This window comes from Castanea sativa, chromosome 2, assembly GCF_040712315.1.
Source record: "Castanea sativa cultivar Marrone di Chiusa Pesio chromosome 2, ASM4071231v1".
NCBI lineage: Eukaryota > Viridiplantae > Streptophyta > Magnoliopsida > Fagales > Fagaceae > Castanea > Castanea sativa.
In genome coordinates, this window is record NC_134014.1 from 10,617,070 (window position 1) to 10,634,113 (window position 17,044).

A 17,044-nucleotide genomic window follows, 5' to 3' on the forward strand; every position below is an offset into this window, starting at 1 on the left:
TTATAAAGTGACATAATTGGTTAGTTTCACATCAATAACACAATAAACAAATTCTTAATTTTTTTTTTCAACTGTGATACTATAGTTAGTAAAAATTGTACTACATATAATTTTTACAAATCTATATATAATATCTAAAAACTAAGCTTAACATTTATTGTTACTATTTACTATGCTCCATTTTGGTCCAATTAGGCCAAATTCAGTCCACCTCCTTTCATTTGGTCCAATTTGGCCCACTCGGTCCACTTTGGTCTAATTGGACCTTAAGTTGATTATTTCTGTATGTTGCCTTTTCAATTTTGAGTTCCAAAGTTCATTCTTCCTTAATTTTTGGCCTAAAAATTCCAAAAATAAGCATTAGAAATTAGAGATAAAATGATAAATATTCAAAATATTATCTTAAAATTCAAGTTTTAATAAGATATGCAATATACTTATATTTGGAAAGGAAGAAAAAAAAAGGTACAATTATAAATCTATATATATATATATATATATATATATATATATATATATATTAATAGACAAAGTTCAGAAAAAGTTCAATTAGAATTTGAAACTAGAATCTAATTTTGCACCATGTGTCTAAATTTATGTGGGGACCATATCATAGTTATCCACTTAAGTTTGTGCTATGTGTCTATTTAAACTTTTTAATCTTTGTACCAAGTGAGTTAATGAGTGCGAAATACTAAGAATCTAATATTAATGAACTAAAAAAAAAACCAATTACATATACTCAATAAAATCACCACATAACAAAGATCACCACAAGTTCTATCTTATTAAAAATTAGAGAAAAAAAATGATCAAAAGTAATATTAAATTTATGTAAAAATTTAAAATTTGACTAATTACGTTTACTTTAAAAAAAAGTAATTTAACTTATTATTTATATTTTTATGATAAAAATTGTGCTTAATTTTCGATGTATTCATACGTATTCATGTGTTAAAATGCTTTAAAAAAAAATTGACTAATTGTTTATATTTTTATAGTAAAATTTTTGTTTAATTTTAAATGTACTTATATGCCTGCCTGAGTTACATACTAGTTTATATAATAATTTATTTCATGGAATTAGAGTGTACTTAACAAAATATTTTTGATTATATTCAAATTAGTCAATTGATATTACAACTTTTCACAAGTAATTTATTTAAATATATTCATACGTATTTGTGTGTTACATGCTTTTTTTTTTTATTTAAAAAAGTGACTAATTGTTTATATGTTTATAATAAAAATTTTGTTTAATTTTAAATGTACTTATACGTTTACCTGAGTTACATTCTAGTTTATATAATAATTTATTTCATGGAATTAGAGTGTACTTAAAAAAATATTTTTAAATATATTCAAATTAGTCAATTGATATTACAACTTTTCACAAGTAATTTTGTCACTAATTACCTTAAAATAGGAAGGTTATTTTAAGATTTGTACAACAAAATTACCTTAAAATAAATCCCTAACTCCGGAGGCCAATGGAGTAGCCAAGATAAGATCTATGTAAACATATTCATTTTTTGGTAAACGAGGGATGTCTATAAGCAAAAGGGAGCACTCTTTGGGAGTACCTATTTGCAAAAGTTCTCACACATAATAATAATAATAATTTTTTTGAGAATCAAAACCCGAAAGAAATTCTCATACATAATTACATGATACAAATATGTTCACAATATATTGCACTCTTAGAGATTTTATTGATAAGTTGTGAATGTGATTGAGGGTTCACTCATGATTCCATTATTAATAACTTCCTACCAAAAGAAATATATTGTATCCATTGCATTACTTAGTACTTACCCAAAAAAAAACAAAAAAAGTGTCGTGAAAAATATATAATAAAAAATTAAAAATCTTTGAATAGCAAGAAGTTATTAGTTGAAATTTTGATTTGACATATTTTTTTTAGTCATCAACAATTATTTGTCAGCTATAATTTATTGAAAAAAATATTGTAAAGAGTCAAAAACAAAAATTGGCGTACCCATTAGTCATAAGAGCATCGGATCAAAGTGCGTGCGTTGGTGCCTAACTCTAAACTAAAGTCTTAACGAAAGGAGATTTCTGAACAAAACAAAGGACAAAAAGAAAGGAACAATGGGATCAATGGCACTTCAGAAGCTATTTAGCGGTGGGACTAAGATCGTAGCTGTCGGAAGAAACTACGTTGCTCATGCAAAAGAACTCGGCAACGCTGTCCCAAAAGAGCCTGTCTTGTTTCTCAAACCCACCTCCTCTTACTTGGGTGTTGGAGGAACAATCGAAATCCCACACCCTTTGGAGTCTCTGCATCATGAGGTGGAGCTCGCTGTTGTTGTTGGCAAGAAAGCTCGCGATGTTCCCGAAGCCTCTGCCATGGACTACGTTGCCGGTTCGTATAATTTCATCAACAAACTCTCATTAAACTTCATTTTTCGAATTGGGTTTTTCATTCTATAATTTCTCTTTTTATTTTTCCCCTTGATTTGTTTCGTTTAGCGCTAATATAGGGACTAAAAGAGATTTTAGTCCTTGAAGTTGTTTGAAGTAATTACTCTTTGTTGGGGACCACAATTTGAATTTGACTCCCTGTAAAACAGGCCTCGTCACCCATTGGTTTTGAGGTGGAGTAGCATAGCTTACAACACTTTTTAGTCCTATAAACAAACTTAAATGATCAATTTTAGTTCCTTAAAAAAAAAAAAATCCTCTAAATGATTGATTTTATTCCCTAACAAACTTAAAAGTGATCGGTTTTTAGTTTGGTCACATCATCTACAAGGCTAAAAACGATCACTTTAAACTTCAGGGATTAAAATTGCTTGTATATAAGTCTTTCATTTTTTATACATTTTTATGAAATTCCCTTACTTATATTAACATCCTTCTATATGTGTGTTTTAGAATTGCTGAGACATAAGTCTGATACTGTGTTAGAACTGTTAATGAGAGAGAGAGAGAATTTAACATAGTTCTGTCTAATGACTTCCGTCGATAGCGGCGGTTCCTTAGCGTCTACTTCTTTACACTTCTTTACTATGATAAGATTGTGTGCAAATTATATCTAATTCAATATATATAAGATGTGGTCCTGTGGAAGTGTCATGGTGTTGCCATCTACTCATTCCTGTGTGGGCAACGGAAGTGTCATTTAACTCAGAGAAAATTAGCCTGTTTCTTCCATTCATAATCAATATAATACGATGTAGGTGTCCCTTTAGACTGTGTATATATCCCTTAGAAATTGTTTTACTTCTAGCTTTTGGTCAAAATTGTCACTGTCATGGGGTGCTTAATTTGGAACAAACTTTTGAACTAGAGTGTTTCAAGAGATCATAATATTTGGATACTTTTTATGATAAACCAGGGAGTCTTCCATATCCTTCAATGATCCCCTACTAGATGATGAATTAAGAGGCAACAAAGACTGATTTCTAATGACCTTTAAGTACTCATTAAATTGAGTTATTAGATCCCGGTTTTTTCAATGTTCCCCGAAGTAGTCTTCTTGATGAACCATTCTACTTTATATATTTACTATGATATTTTTTGAAATGTGTTTTGGTGTCTAAGGTTATGCTCTGGCACTGGATATGACTGCCAGGGAAATTCAAGCTTCTGCGAAGGTATGTTTCTCTCTTTTAAATCTTAATTTTCATGTACGATGAGATATTTAATTGAAAATGTCTTTATCCCTTTGAATTTTTTTTAACATTCTTCTGTGTTGTTTTAGTGCTAGTAATTCTCTTATGTGTTGTTTTTTGTAGCAAAGCTTGGTAATTTCCTAATCCATGCTGCCTTATTTCATTGTCTCCCTTTTCGTATGTTTAAGAATAAGGAAGTTGTCTCTTTTTTCATATGCATGAAGTGACCATGATTGCTGGAGTGATGTTTTGCCTGAAGCATGTTATTTAAGAAGTAATGTATTGTGAATATAAACTTTGAAGAATTTAGCAAGTTTTCACATATATATTTTTACTGATTCTGCTGAGTAAATATTGCAAATTTGTCATAGGTGGAGTGTGTGCTTAAGAAATTGAGAATATGGTGATTTGGATGTCTAGAATTGTATTTTTATTACTGGATTAACTCATACAGTTTTACCATGTATTCAATTCTCTCTTGCATTCAGATACAAGTTTGTCACTGTTATGTTTTTTGTTAATGTGGTTTCTTTTTCGTGCTATATATGCCAGTCTGCAGGTCTTCCATGGACAGTAGCTAAAGGGCAGGACACTTTCACACCAATTGGTTCTGTTGTAAGAAATTAACTGTAGTTTTCCCATGCTTCTCATTCTGCTAAAATTGTCTATATTGAATCAGAAATTAATTTCAGATCAAACAGGTGCACTCAGCACACACATATGAGAAGTTACTGATACTAACAAATATGGATTGGGAGTGGAAGGGGGAAATCTATGAAATAATTTTTGTAAATTTTGTGATTTCTTTGTAAGTAGTTGAGGATGAATAAGGGGGCATATCTGTCGGCAAATAGAAATCTCTACCATCAACCCTGCTTCTCTGTATTCATAGTAGTTTAGGTTTTACCATGTATAATCTCCACCATTTCTTCTAGATCAATAATCAAAGGAAAGAAATAGCTTTAAATAATAGCAGTTACTTACCTGTTAATTCATCAGTTTGAGCATTTATTTTCCTTTTCTACTTTGTCTTGAGGCATACTCGAAAGCTCTTGGTACTTTTCTGATCAATCACACTGAAATATTATGCGGTTCTTATTTGATTCTCCAAAATATTTATGCAGCTTCCCAAGGAATCGGTGCCAGATCCTGACAACTTGGAACTGTGGTTAAAGGTTCGAAACCTCTGTGCTTAAAGTTTCCTAAATACTTACAGAATGCTTTTTCATAGTATGGTCATTCCAAATTGAGTGAGGTTGACTGGATTTGCTTCACCACAGGTTGATGGAGAAATGCGACAGAAAGGCTCAACCAAGGATATGATATTTAAGATCCCATTTCTCATTAGCCACATAAGTTCAATCATGACACTTCTGGAAGGAGATGTCATTCTAACAGGTACTGCCTATTTATTGTTTCCGGTACAATTACTGAAGTGTAAATACTTAACAACAACAAAGCCTTAGTCCCAAAATTTTTGGAATCGTCTATGGATCCTCAACAAATTAGTTAGGATCGGCCACATGTATTCTTTTCTCAATTCTATTCTATCTGAAGTCATACTCTTTGTTACTTTCCAAATTAAAATGTACTTTTTTATTACTTCTACTAAGGTTATTTTTGGCCTTCTACTGCCTTTTTTCGTTCCCTCAACTTGGATTAACTGATTCACCTCACTCTTTCGTACTGGTTCTTTAATCGCTCTCCTTTAAACACAACCAAACCATCTCAAGCGACTCGCCTTTGAAATATAAATAAGTAAGCATTGTGAAAATTCGTTTTCCGAAATGTAATTGGGATATTGATAGATAGACAAAACTCTTATAAGCAAGATTAGTGACAGCTTGTCCCCATTCATACTGGAGTTTTAATTTCTTCTTATGCCAAAAGTTTGCCTCTGGGTATAATTTATCATCTATATGTGGGGCGGTAGTCCACACTAGCCTACTCAATTAGGTAAGTTATTGCTAAGATTCTTAACCCTTTCTAGCAGAACTTGGAGATCTTTATATGCTAAAGGTCATGCCTGTGGTTCTAACTTTCTACATATGAGGTCCATTGCTGACTTCTATAGTACATATACTATGTGTTCAATCATTAGTTTTAGTTGGGATGCTTAAGCTGGCTCAGTAAGTGATCACTGTGTTTCTTGTCAAATGGCCTACCAAAGAAATAGGGCTTCTATATCATATCAGAGTAACCTCATTGTTGTTTATTGATACTGGAGAAGTCCATTTAGAAACCATGTGAAATGATTTTTTTTTTTTTGGTTTTTTTCTTCGTGCGTGTGTTCTTTGCGAAGTAATACTAGTGAGTGACTCATCTGTATATGACAATTTTATACAAGTTCTACATTAAAACAGAATGAATTTCATCTATAGTTTCTCATTTGGATGACAACCACCTTTGAAATTTTTCAAAAGGTAACTCGTCTTTTTGGTGTTTCTATTCTAACTTATGAAAGAAAAAAGAAGCAGTTCCTTAAAAAGCAGCAGTTTCTATTCTAACTCGTCTTTTTGGTGTTTCTATTCTAACTTATGTCCATAATGTTTTATTCCTTAAAAAGCAGCAGTTGTTTGTAAACACCCTCCTGCATTGAGATAGCTATTTGTTGTTGTAACTTGGAGGCCAGTAATACATTAGAATATTATAGCTGGTTTACTAAAATGATGCCATACATTATTGTTGCTAATCTTCTCTTTTTATATTTTATTTTCATGTGAATGAAAATTTTCGGTGAAGCACCAACAAATGCCAGCAAACAAACAAACCAACAGATCATGTTTAAAGCCTAGTAGCTATAATTGTCCACAGTTATCAACCTTTGTAAGACAAGAATGAAGATAATGATGTCCCCTGTGTTATTTAAACTGTTTGTGCAGGTACTCCCCCAGGTGTTGGCCCTGTGAAAGCAGGTCAAAAGATAACTGCTGGCATAACTGACCTTGTGGAGGTTTACTTCAGTGTTGGAAAACGGCCAAAGCCAAAGAGTTCTTAAATTTAGTCCCTCCAGACTTGGTGTGATGGTGGACTCGGTTGTTAGAATAGTCTCCGTTTGAATGAAAACTATTGAAAGTCCCAGCAGCTATTAGTTAGTGTGGTTTCTGCTCAGATGAAGGCTTTTCCCCCCTCTTTGGAGGTGTTAAAAGGAGGTGTTCACAGGGGATTCCATGTAAGAAACACTAATTTTATTCCAGTTTCAAAAGAACGAACAAATTAAAATGAATAAATGGCTAAGAGCTTTGTAGCTTAATTGGCACTTTTTGGTGTTTCCAATGAATACGTTGAGGGTTTAAATCTCCACTTTCCCATTTGTAATTATCCAATTATAAAATAAGAAAAAAAAAGTGAAAGCTTTATTATAGAGAGCATTTTCATGAGATAGAATACTGACTATTACCCCACTCTTACAATTGACGTAGTGGATGGTCGGGGAATTATTTTTATGGGTACTTAACATATTTGTTTATATATAGTTTTTAAAACCTAAATTCTATTTTAGTAGAATTATATTTTATCCACTTTCAGTAAACAAGCAAATTATTTATTCCAAACACTCATGCCTTCTAATGTGGCCAAAACTGTTAGCTTTGACATGTATCTTCTCCTTGATTATCAAAAAAAAAGATATGCATCTTCTCCTGGGTCCAAATCAACAACATTGGAGGATGGAAAAAGTTTGGCTCTATACATGTTTGTAACCATCTGAGTATCTTACTCCAATTTGTTATGTGGCAATTAAATAGATTATTCACGTGTAATTTCACAAACATGATTTTTTTAATGAGTCATGTGACTTGTTTAAATAATACACATGAATAGTTGTATATGGTCTATCTTATAATTTGCTATAATGGATTGTAAAAGATGGCTTTAAACAAGTTTGGAATCAAATCAAGATCTTTGCTTGGAGGGCTTGTATCAATGGCCTCCTACAATGGAGGCCATTAACCATAGAGGGATTTCCCATTCTAAGACCTGTCCGGTATGTAAAAATGAAGCTGAAAGTCTTGATCCTGCCCTCCTTGATTGTGCCTTCTCATCCTCGGTCTGGATTCTTTGGCTTGAGAATCCGCTGAGCACCCATGGTATTAAAATTTCTTTCCTTGACTCTACTATCTTTATTCTCTCCCATGCAACACTCAAAAACTTAGAGCTTTTCTTTAATACTGCTTGAGCCATTTGGTACAATAGAAACCAGGTTGTTCATGACGGTTGTGGGCTCCCTCCCAATCAGGTGTGGCAATTGGCGAAGAGTAGTCTTGAAGATTATGTGGGTTCGGCATTATGGGATTTCAGTTACCCAAGAGCTCCCCCATCCTGCTGGGTTCCTCCTCCCCATGGGTTTTATAAAATAAATGTTGATGGGGCGTCTTCCAACTTGGAAAATTCTTCTAGTATCGGTGTTGTCATTAGAGATAGTTTCGGTCAAGTTGTGGCTGCTGTTAGAAAGCCTCTTCAAGCTTGTTTTACTGCTGAAATTACGGAAGTAATGGCGCTGGAGCAAGGTGTTCTTTTGGCTCAGGAGATTCAGCTATCTCGGGTTATATTTGAATCAGATTCTTTGAATGCCATCCAAGCAGTCAAGGATAAGGCCTCGGGTAGCAACTATGGGCACATTGTGCAGGGTATTCTTCAAGTTAGTGAATCTTTTGAAACCTGCTGTTTCAAGCTTTTAAGTAGAAACTTTAACTCCGTGGCCCATGAGCTTGCTCTACTTGCTAGAAGATCCGGAACTCAGCACCTTTGGATTGGAGTCACGCCTCCTTGTGTAACTTCCTTTATTCAAGCTGACTTGATGTAATTTGTGTTTACTGTCCTGCTTTGCAAGCAGTTTCTGTATGACTCTTTGTTACGGTTTAATCCCATATCATTTCCATTTCAAAAAAAAAAAGTTTGGAACCAAATTTTATTAAGTGCTCGGAACTTGCCATTAATACACGTTGGAAGATGCAAGTACACGTTGGAAGATAATTTTAAATGCGTCAATACATGCTAGAAGATGCTTACCATTACTAATTTTTACACAGAATATTGTATGGGTTGCCAATAGGATTGTGATCATATTTTGTATTCATCTATAATTGTCTAAAAAGTTACACTCTTTGAGTCACATTAGCGTAGTATTTCAATCTAGTGTAGTCTACTCTAGTCCAATTCAGTCCACTTAAGTTTATTCGGTCAAATTCGTTCCAATTAAGTTCACTTCGATCCATTTTGGTCCAATTCAGTTCACTTAGATCCATTTGGTCCATTTTGGACTAATTGAATCTTAAATTAATTCTTTCTGTAAGTTGCCTTTTCAATTTTAGGCACAAAAATTCTTTTTTAACTCTTAATTTTTAAGTTGAAAAATATGAAATTTTATTCTATTTGTGTCAAAATCTTTTGTTTTGGCCTAAAAAAATACAAACAAAATAGGCATTAGAAATTAGAGATATGAACCATTAAAGAGTAAAAAAAATGATAAATATTCCAAAGATTACCTTAACATTCAAATTACAATAATATAGGCATTATACTTATATTTGGAAAAAAATACCATAATTCTAAAATAATATAATAATTTAAACTTAATATTACATGCGCTTCATGGAATGAGAGTTTACATTTCTTTTTTAATATTCTTGAATATGTTTAAATTAGTCAACCAATTATGGTTTATTTTAAATAAATTTTTTTTTTTAATAACATCTTCTCCATTTATATAAAACAATATTATAATTGTGTAATTTAAATTTTTTAAATAAATTACGTTTTTCATATATATATATATATCACTATGTATTATTGTTAAATGCAAAAACATACATTATATATTTCATTACATAAAACTTATAAAAATATAAAATACTTTTAAATAACACATGCACTATCTAACCTACAAATTTTATATTATATTCTTATGAAATAATTATTACATTTGCGTGGATTTGCGACTAGTAAATAATGAAAGTGGTATAGCTTATTAACTGTTCCAACATCAAGCAAACCAAAGCTTTGATATGCATGTAAGTAGGGCTGAAATAGTTCAGGGGTAAACATCAAACACACGTTTACATTGAAATATGGAAATTGCAAATTGAAGGACATGTCACACTCCACTTAGCAGCGAATGATCACAAAATAAGGACACTCGTAGGCATAGCCACAACCAGCCAGGAGAGGAGAAAAAACACAAGATGCTCATAGACACAACAAGAAGGGGGTCAAAAAGCTAATCAGAACTTCTGAAAGAAGTCATAAATGTGTTTGTTGATCTCATCAGGCTTTTCCTCGTGGAGAAAGTGACCAACATCTTCCAATACAATTACCTCCTCCAGGAGTGGGACATCTCTCTTGAACCCACCCTTATGTATGTAATCCTTGGTGCCTATAGAATTATAGGTCAGGTCAAGGTCACCCACAATAAACTTAACTGGGACTTTTATTTGGGCCCCAGTCCAGGGGGCAGTGAGTTCCCAATTTCTGCAAGGAAACAGTAATGAGCATGTGAAACCAAACAATGGTGAAAGCCATAATAATGAGCATGTAAGAGAAAACAATAAGATGCATTGGCAGCATTGCATTTTCTTCTCTCTACCCTGAATGTGCAATATGCCAATATGCATAGATTTGTAAGCAAAACTATGTTTTCTTTTTAAGTAAAAACTTAAAACCCATGATTTTTCTGGACTAGAAGTAGAGAGTGCAAGGGGTCTTTGTTGACAAAGTAAATCTATGTACACAACCTATTACACAAACTTGCACAGGTGACAAGTGGTGATTGGTAAATGAAAATATGATAGTAATAAATACTTCATATTTCAAACAATCACTGCTTGCCGACAAGTTGTCAAAAAAATCATGCAATATTTTGTGTCCTAACATTGCTTTTGTTGATAACAATGAGAGATTTGAGTTGACTACCTAAACAATTGAAAGTGATAGGAATTGACACAAACAAGGTCATTAAGGATGAGTATGAAATCTATTCTCACCAACTTTAAAGGATTATCAGGCTAGTTACTGTCAAATTATTTATATATCAGCATGATTTAGAAAGAAAGTTCAGCCAAAGTTTGAAGATAGCATACAGGTTCAAATCTCGGTAGTAGTTCACACCACCAGTGAAGCCTGTCTTCTCAAATTTGCTGGCATAATAGTTAATGTCTTCCTCTGACAACCAAGAGGGCAAGACAATTGGAGCACCTGGTGGATGTCCAAACCCTTTACCTTTTGGTAAAAAAAGTGGACCAGGATTGCGGTATGTTAGGAATTCCTTGAGAACTGTTGCAGTACCAAGCTGGGCAAACTCAGCTTCTATCTCTCCAGGCTCCTGCAATATAATAAAATAACATGTCCATTAGATTAGCTTATTTTGTTTAACTTGTTTATTGAACAAAGTACACTTGTATCTTGAATTTTTTATTTTTTTTAAGTGATGCCTTAAAAAGTTGCGCATCCATTCCCATTTTAATGAAAATAAGCTAAACCAAATAGGGTTGCTAGAAAAACACAAATTTTCCTGTATGATGTATAATTGGGCATCCCACCAATGATTTTAAAGAGAAAATATTTATGCATAAAGATTCAGACATCCAACAAGAGATATTTATATAATATGTCTCCAATAGGACAAGAAGATTTACATATATGATATATTTTTGTTTTGTATGCTAGGCCAATTTTTATAATATCATTTCAAAATGCAATTAGTATACCAGAATTGACTAATAATTGCATCAAAGAGATACCCTCATGTGATCAAGATTCTGGGAGATAGTCATTACCATTTGTCGTTTGTAGAAGCGTGCTCTGTATGTAAGAGTATAGTTTTATATGAACTAATTATCATCCATTCTCAACCTGATTAAAATACTAATTAAACCCCAGTGACCTCACTCATTGAACAGGCATAATACAAAGAACTATTAAAATATCCAAAGATAAAGTGTCTACTATTGGTTGGTCTCCTTCACGCAAAACTTCATGTTGAAATAGCATTCCCTAGAAAGTTTTCCAACTAATGCAGATCAACACTATCTTACCCGCTAAACAAAATTATTATTGAATAGAAGCTCCCGTAAATAAAATTATGAGATAAATATATGACAAAAAGTACAAGATAACTGGGAATTCGATCATGTGACATCTTGAGGCGGATGGAAATAACTGCGATTGAAGATCTTTGGACATATTTAAGATCTATATACAAGATCATGACTAACTGCATAACCAATTACCAAAGCACATTCAAAAACTGAAAAATTAGATTTATTCGTGAAACTAGCTGATAAGAGTAAGCTTCAGACTATATTATCTACTGAAGAATAAACAGAGCTGTAAAGGAGTTTGTACAGTACTTTCACTGGAAACAAACAGAGCCAAAGAGATTTACTTTTCTTCATACATACATCTTCAAACGGATAAAAGAAAATTACTACCAAGTTTTGGGGAAAAAAGTGTAATTCAAGATAAATGAAGCATCATTGTGCCTAAATGACAATCAACACGAATGCTGAAGAGAAAGTATTTAAAAAACCAAAAGAAACATGTAGCAGGAAAAAAAAAAAAAAACCCACCTAAAATTCTCTTCTTTTACCATTAAATTCAAGCAAAATACTCAAACCCACCGACCAAAAACCAAATAAACTAAAAAATATGGATCACAAGTATCACTCTCTATATGTCATGGATATAGTGTCATACCAACCACATATTAGGAGAAAAATTATATATATGATACATAAGATAATTATTGACCGGACTAATTAGAGAATACAAATTAATATAGTCAAACCCAGATAGCATTTCCACTATGGGCAATTAAGAAAATTACCAAGAACCCACACAGTGATAAAACTAACAAAGATGACCTGAAAGAAAGAACCTGAAATCTGCACATGTAATAGTCATTTCCATAAATAGCTCTCAAGGAGTCAAGGGGTTTCCTTTTAGGGTTCCTGGGGCTTAAAACCACGCTCATGTTAACCAAAGCCTTGACACGGTCGGGTCTAAACAGGCATAGATACCAAGCAATGAGAGCACCCCAGTCATGGCCAACCACAAAGACCTTATCTTGATCAGGTGCCACAGCATCTAGAAGGGCAATAAGGTCTCCCACCACATGAAAGCAGGTGTAGCTGGTGATAGAAGGTGGTGCATCCGTGTCACCATAGCCACGGAGGTCAGGAGCCACGGCTCGATAGCCTTGTGAGGCTAAGGCTATGATCTGGTGCCTCCATGAGTACCAAAGCTCAGGGAAGCCATGAATGAAAAGAATCACTGGGCCTTGGCCTTTCTCAGCTATGTGCATATTTATGCCATTGACGCTCACTGTTCTATGCTCTATGCCCTCCATTTCTTTCTCTGTGCTTTGTGATTGTGAGTGCCTGACTGTAAGCCTATAAAAAAGAGAATAGAGAAATTACAGTCTGTTAGTTACTTTGTTTTCCCAAATGAGGAATATATGAATATATAAAAGATCAAGATTCTCTCATCTTTCTTCTACAGGTATGAAATAATTTAATTTCCTATTGCAAAGTTTGGAAAGTATTGATTTAAAAAAAAAAAAGTACCCATCATTGAAGAAACGTATACTCAATCCATATATAAGGAAGAAAAATCATAGAGGATTAAAAAAAATTAAAAAGTCTTGAAATATAACCAGAGATAAGATAATTATAACAATCTAATGAATAGTTTTAAATTGAAAAACTTGCCATTCATCGAATTAAGAAATTTTAAAAACCATTAGCTTGTAGAAATTGTATGAATAACAACGGTTAAAAAGTTGAAACAGTGTGAATAATTCCAATAACATAATAACATGTAGATACCTTTTTTTTTATAAGGAAAATAACATGTAGATAATAGATAGAAATTTATACATATTATTTCTAAATTAAAGGCTGTTTGGAAATCTACAAAATTGGTTCAATTATTCTTCTTAATATGAAGATACCAATTTCTGCCAAGGAATATAAATATAAAATATTTTAAAAACTAACATTAGATTCTCACAGGATTATTTGAATTTTCAATAGATCAAAATAAAATAGTAACAAATAACTATTTCATGTAATAAAAATACAATCAAATAATTGAATGACTATTATGGTGTACAAAACGTGTCCTAAACTTATGACATGTACAAGATAATTACAAAATTAAAACAATTGAACAAAATTAAAACAATTGAACATATTTAGGTAGGAAAAATATGGTTTACTATCAAAGATAATGACCCATGCCAAATCCTTTGGAGGCTGTGATCCACAGAAAATGACAACTGCAAAAATCGAATACTCTGGAGAGAGCAATCAATAATGTACTAATTTTAGGGAGTCCAATAAGAGAGGGCACCTAGGGACCAAGGGAGAGTATAATAAGTTATTGAAAAAGATATGGATACTATTTTTTTTTTAATGATTTTTCTCATAACTTGTATATGGACACTATTGTTTTAAATGATTTTTCTCATACCTTGAAAAGATGATAAGTTTTTTTTTTTTAATTTATAAATTTAATAATTACAATTGAGGGGGCTTAAATCTTAATGTTTCAATTGAAAATACTAAACAAATGTCTATTGAACTACAAGACTCTTGGTTAAAAATGATAATTGATGAATTAATTAAATGTATAAGTTATGATTAGAATAATATCAATTTCACATGTACTCATTACTAATATCATTTTTAATATGCATCAACCAATCGTCCTAAAGTTTTTTTTTTTTTTAAATGACAATCATAAAAAAAAGGCAAAGTTATTGTCAATTTTACTACAAAGTGTTATAATTTAACGCGAATCATTGATCAAAATAATAATTAATAACTTTTTATATTATTACTATATATATATATATATATATAAAAGTTGAAGCATAATATTTAGTATTGCTGCATTACTGTTGAGTCATATTAGTGGCCACGTCATTTACCTATTTTCAACAATTTCACTCTTCTTTTACCTCTTTCTCTTCCTTTTATTTTGACTCTTCTTATCCCCATATTCTTACTATAAATTTTTTATACACTCTCTCATTCTAAACATATTTACCCACAAAAGAAGAAGAAAGAAGTTATTATTCTCTCTCTCTCTCTCTCTCTCTCTCTCTCTCTCTGTTTATTTTTTTTTTTGGGTAGATTTTTTATTTTTTGTATCTCTACTTTATATTAATGAATTTTGATGTTCTTTAGAACTCTACTTTGAGTTTATGCAATTTGGTTGTGTGTTTTTAAGTTGTTATCTTCTTTTTTTTTTTTTTTTTTGAGAGAGTTTCAACCTATGGCGTCCGCTCCTGATGATAGTTTTTTATCATCAGACCAAGACACTAATCAGTTTTTAGTATAGGCGGGGATTGAACCCCAGATCTTTTTTTTTTTCTTTGATTGTCAAAGATAGTGTATAAAAATATAATGTTATTTTATTATATATCATGACTTGGATAATTTGGTGTTTATGAGTCATGACTATATCTTTTATTTTGACTCTTCTTCTTCTTATATTATTTTCTATATATTTGTTATTCCCTCTCTCTCTCTCTCTCTCTCTCTCTCTCTCTCTCTCTCTCTCTCTCTCTCTATATATATATATATATATATATATATTATTTATTCTTTCTTACAACTCTACTTTAGAATGATGAATTATTGTGCTTTTTTATAAAACTATTTTGGGTTAATATGATTTGGAGGTTTTTTTTTTTTTTTTTTTTGAATTCTCCATCACAAGTCTTCTTTCTCCCTCTTATAGCTCTTATTAGATTTTTGTTTGACATAATACTTAGTTATTTTGGAAGTGAGAATTTGAATTTATATCAAAATACAATTTTGGCTATGTATTTGAATGTGCATGTCAACTATTTGAGAAATATCAAATGTAATTTTGTGATAAATTTTGATTTTTTTGATAATCTCTTTTATGAGAATGGGAAATTTGAATAATATATTTGAAACTTAAAGAGTTTAGTTATACAAGAAAAAAAAAAAAGGAAAATACAATACACCATAACATAATTTAGAAAAATATGGACCATTTAAAAAATGAATAATAACAATCAAACACATCCAAAATAATAAAATGATATATTTGTAGAGATAGATAGATGTAAAATAATTTTGGAAATTTTTTTATTTTGTAAGGAGAAAAAATTATCTTCCACAAAATTTAGAAAAATACCACAATTATAAAATAATTATCTATTCTCACACATTGCTCGGGTCTACGATTAGTTGTGTTTAAAAGCTGACACATGGTAGGTTCAAGTTAATTGAAATGACAAAGTTTTTTGTCATCAAATAATAAATCTTTGGGTAGAACCCCATCTAACCAAAAACAAATTGGTGCCTTGGTAAAATAATAAAGAGTAATTATCATGGAATAAATGTCATAATTACAAATCTATCCTATCAAAAAAAAAGTTGACTTGCAAAGGGTAATAATTTATATCCATGACTCACAAAAAAAATTGATGAGAAATCTTGTGCTTTTGAACTTACAAAGCATACAAAATATTGAAGGGTGGAGGCTTCTTGTGGATTTGGCTTGAATCTATCACTTTCTGTGGTCCAGTTCTGGATTTCTTCTAAGTTAGAAGATAGGACAAAAAAGATAAGCCATTCAGATTATAATTCACATGATGGAAAATAATGCGGTCTGGGATATGATATTGAAAGAAGGGAAATGTGGGACGTGAAGTTATGTAAAAGTAAAACAGAGAAAGTAGCAAGTTTGGTTAATTTAAATTCAAGTGGGACTCACTAAGTGCTTTGAGCTAAGCTAAAATTGCTAATTCTAGATTAAATGTGTCTGCAGCGTGACTCACGAAAAGTGGTCTATCACAAAAGACATCACTCCATGGGTAGTTAGAAATAAAGCAAGAAAAAGAATATATTATAGGAGAAGGTATCTCATAACACAGATTACGTGTTTTTATTTTTGAGGTTAATGATTACGTGTTTTGGTCCATGAATTATAATTAGAGTATAATACATACTAGCAATTAAGCTAATCCTAATTGGGTTTATAATATGTATAGGCCTCTTGGATCATATCTATAACAATCCCGCTCAAATTCAAGAAAATTATACTCAATTATAACCCGAGATAACTAAGAAATTTAGGAACTAATAAGAAATCTAAAAACCATTTATTTGTAGAAATTGTATGGATAACAAACGGTTAAAAACTTGAAACAGTATGAATAAGGAATAACTCTATTTTCATTATACCAGTATGAATAATTCTAATAACATATTAGAATGTAGAATTTTAGATAGAATGATGTAATTATTATTTCTAAATTAAGGGTGTTTCGCCAACTACAAATTGGTTTCATAGTTTTCCGTAACTATTTTTTTTTTTTTTTCAGGATAGTGTTTGCCAAATATTCCTTAAAAACTATTTAGTTTTAGAAA

At 31.6% G+C, this 17,044-nt stretch overlaps 3 protein-coding genes across 5 annotated transcripts; 2 read left to right on the forward strand and 1 right to left on the reverse strand.

Moving 5' to 3' along the window:
* The first annotated feature begins 1,973 nt into the window (after positions 1-1,973).
* LOC142624138 (oxaloacetate tautomerase FAHD1, mitochondrial) lies at positions 1,974-6,897 on the forward strand. Its single transcript, XM_075797651.1, has 6 exons — positions 1,974-2,386; positions 3,568-3,620; positions 4,191-4,253; positions 4,763-4,813; positions 4,919-5,036; positions 6,521-6,897. Exons 1-6 carry the CDS (start codon positions 2,113-2,115, stop codon positions 6,634-6,636), a joined length of 675 nt encoding a protein of 224 aa, XP_075653766.1. The 5' UTR covers positions 1,974-2,112; the 3' UTR covers positions 6,637-6,897.
* A 678-nt stretch (positions 6,898-7,575) lies between these two features.
* On the forward strand, positions 7,576-8,442 carry LOC142624872 (uncharacterized). The gene is made up of 2 exons (XM_075798604.1): positions 7,576-7,623; positions 7,876-8,442. The coding sequence occupies exons 1-2, from the start codon at positions 7,576-7,578 to the stop codon at positions 8,440-8,442; spliced, it is 615 nt and encodes a 204-aa protein (XP_075654719.1).
* A 1,136-nt stretch (positions 8,443-9,578) lies between these two features.
* LOC142624139 (epoxide hydrolase 1-like) lies at positions 9,579-13,420 on the reverse strand. 3 transcript variants are annotated; one of them, XM_075797654.1, is made up of 4 exons: positions 13,343-13,420; positions 12,511-13,024; positions 10,715-10,956; positions 9,579-10,106 (listed from the first exon to the last, which is right to left on the reverse strand). In XM_075797654.1, exons 2-4 carry the CDS (start codon positions 12,979-12,981, stop codon positions 9,860-9,862), a joined length of 960 nt encoding a protein of 319 aa, XP_075653769.1. In that variant the 5' UTR covers positions 12,982-13,024; positions 13,343-13,420; the 3' UTR covers positions 9,579-9,859. The 3 variants fall into 3 exon arrangements, with proteins under 3 accessions (XP_075653769.1, XP_075653768.1, XP_075653767.1); XM_075797653.1 differs by lacking the exon at positions 13,343-13,420 and adding an exon at positions 13,199-13,294; XM_075797652.1 differs by lacking the exon at positions 13,343-13,420 and having other exon boundaries at positions 12,511-13,169.
* Between the last annotated feature and the right edge of the window lie 3,624 nt (positions 13,421-17,044).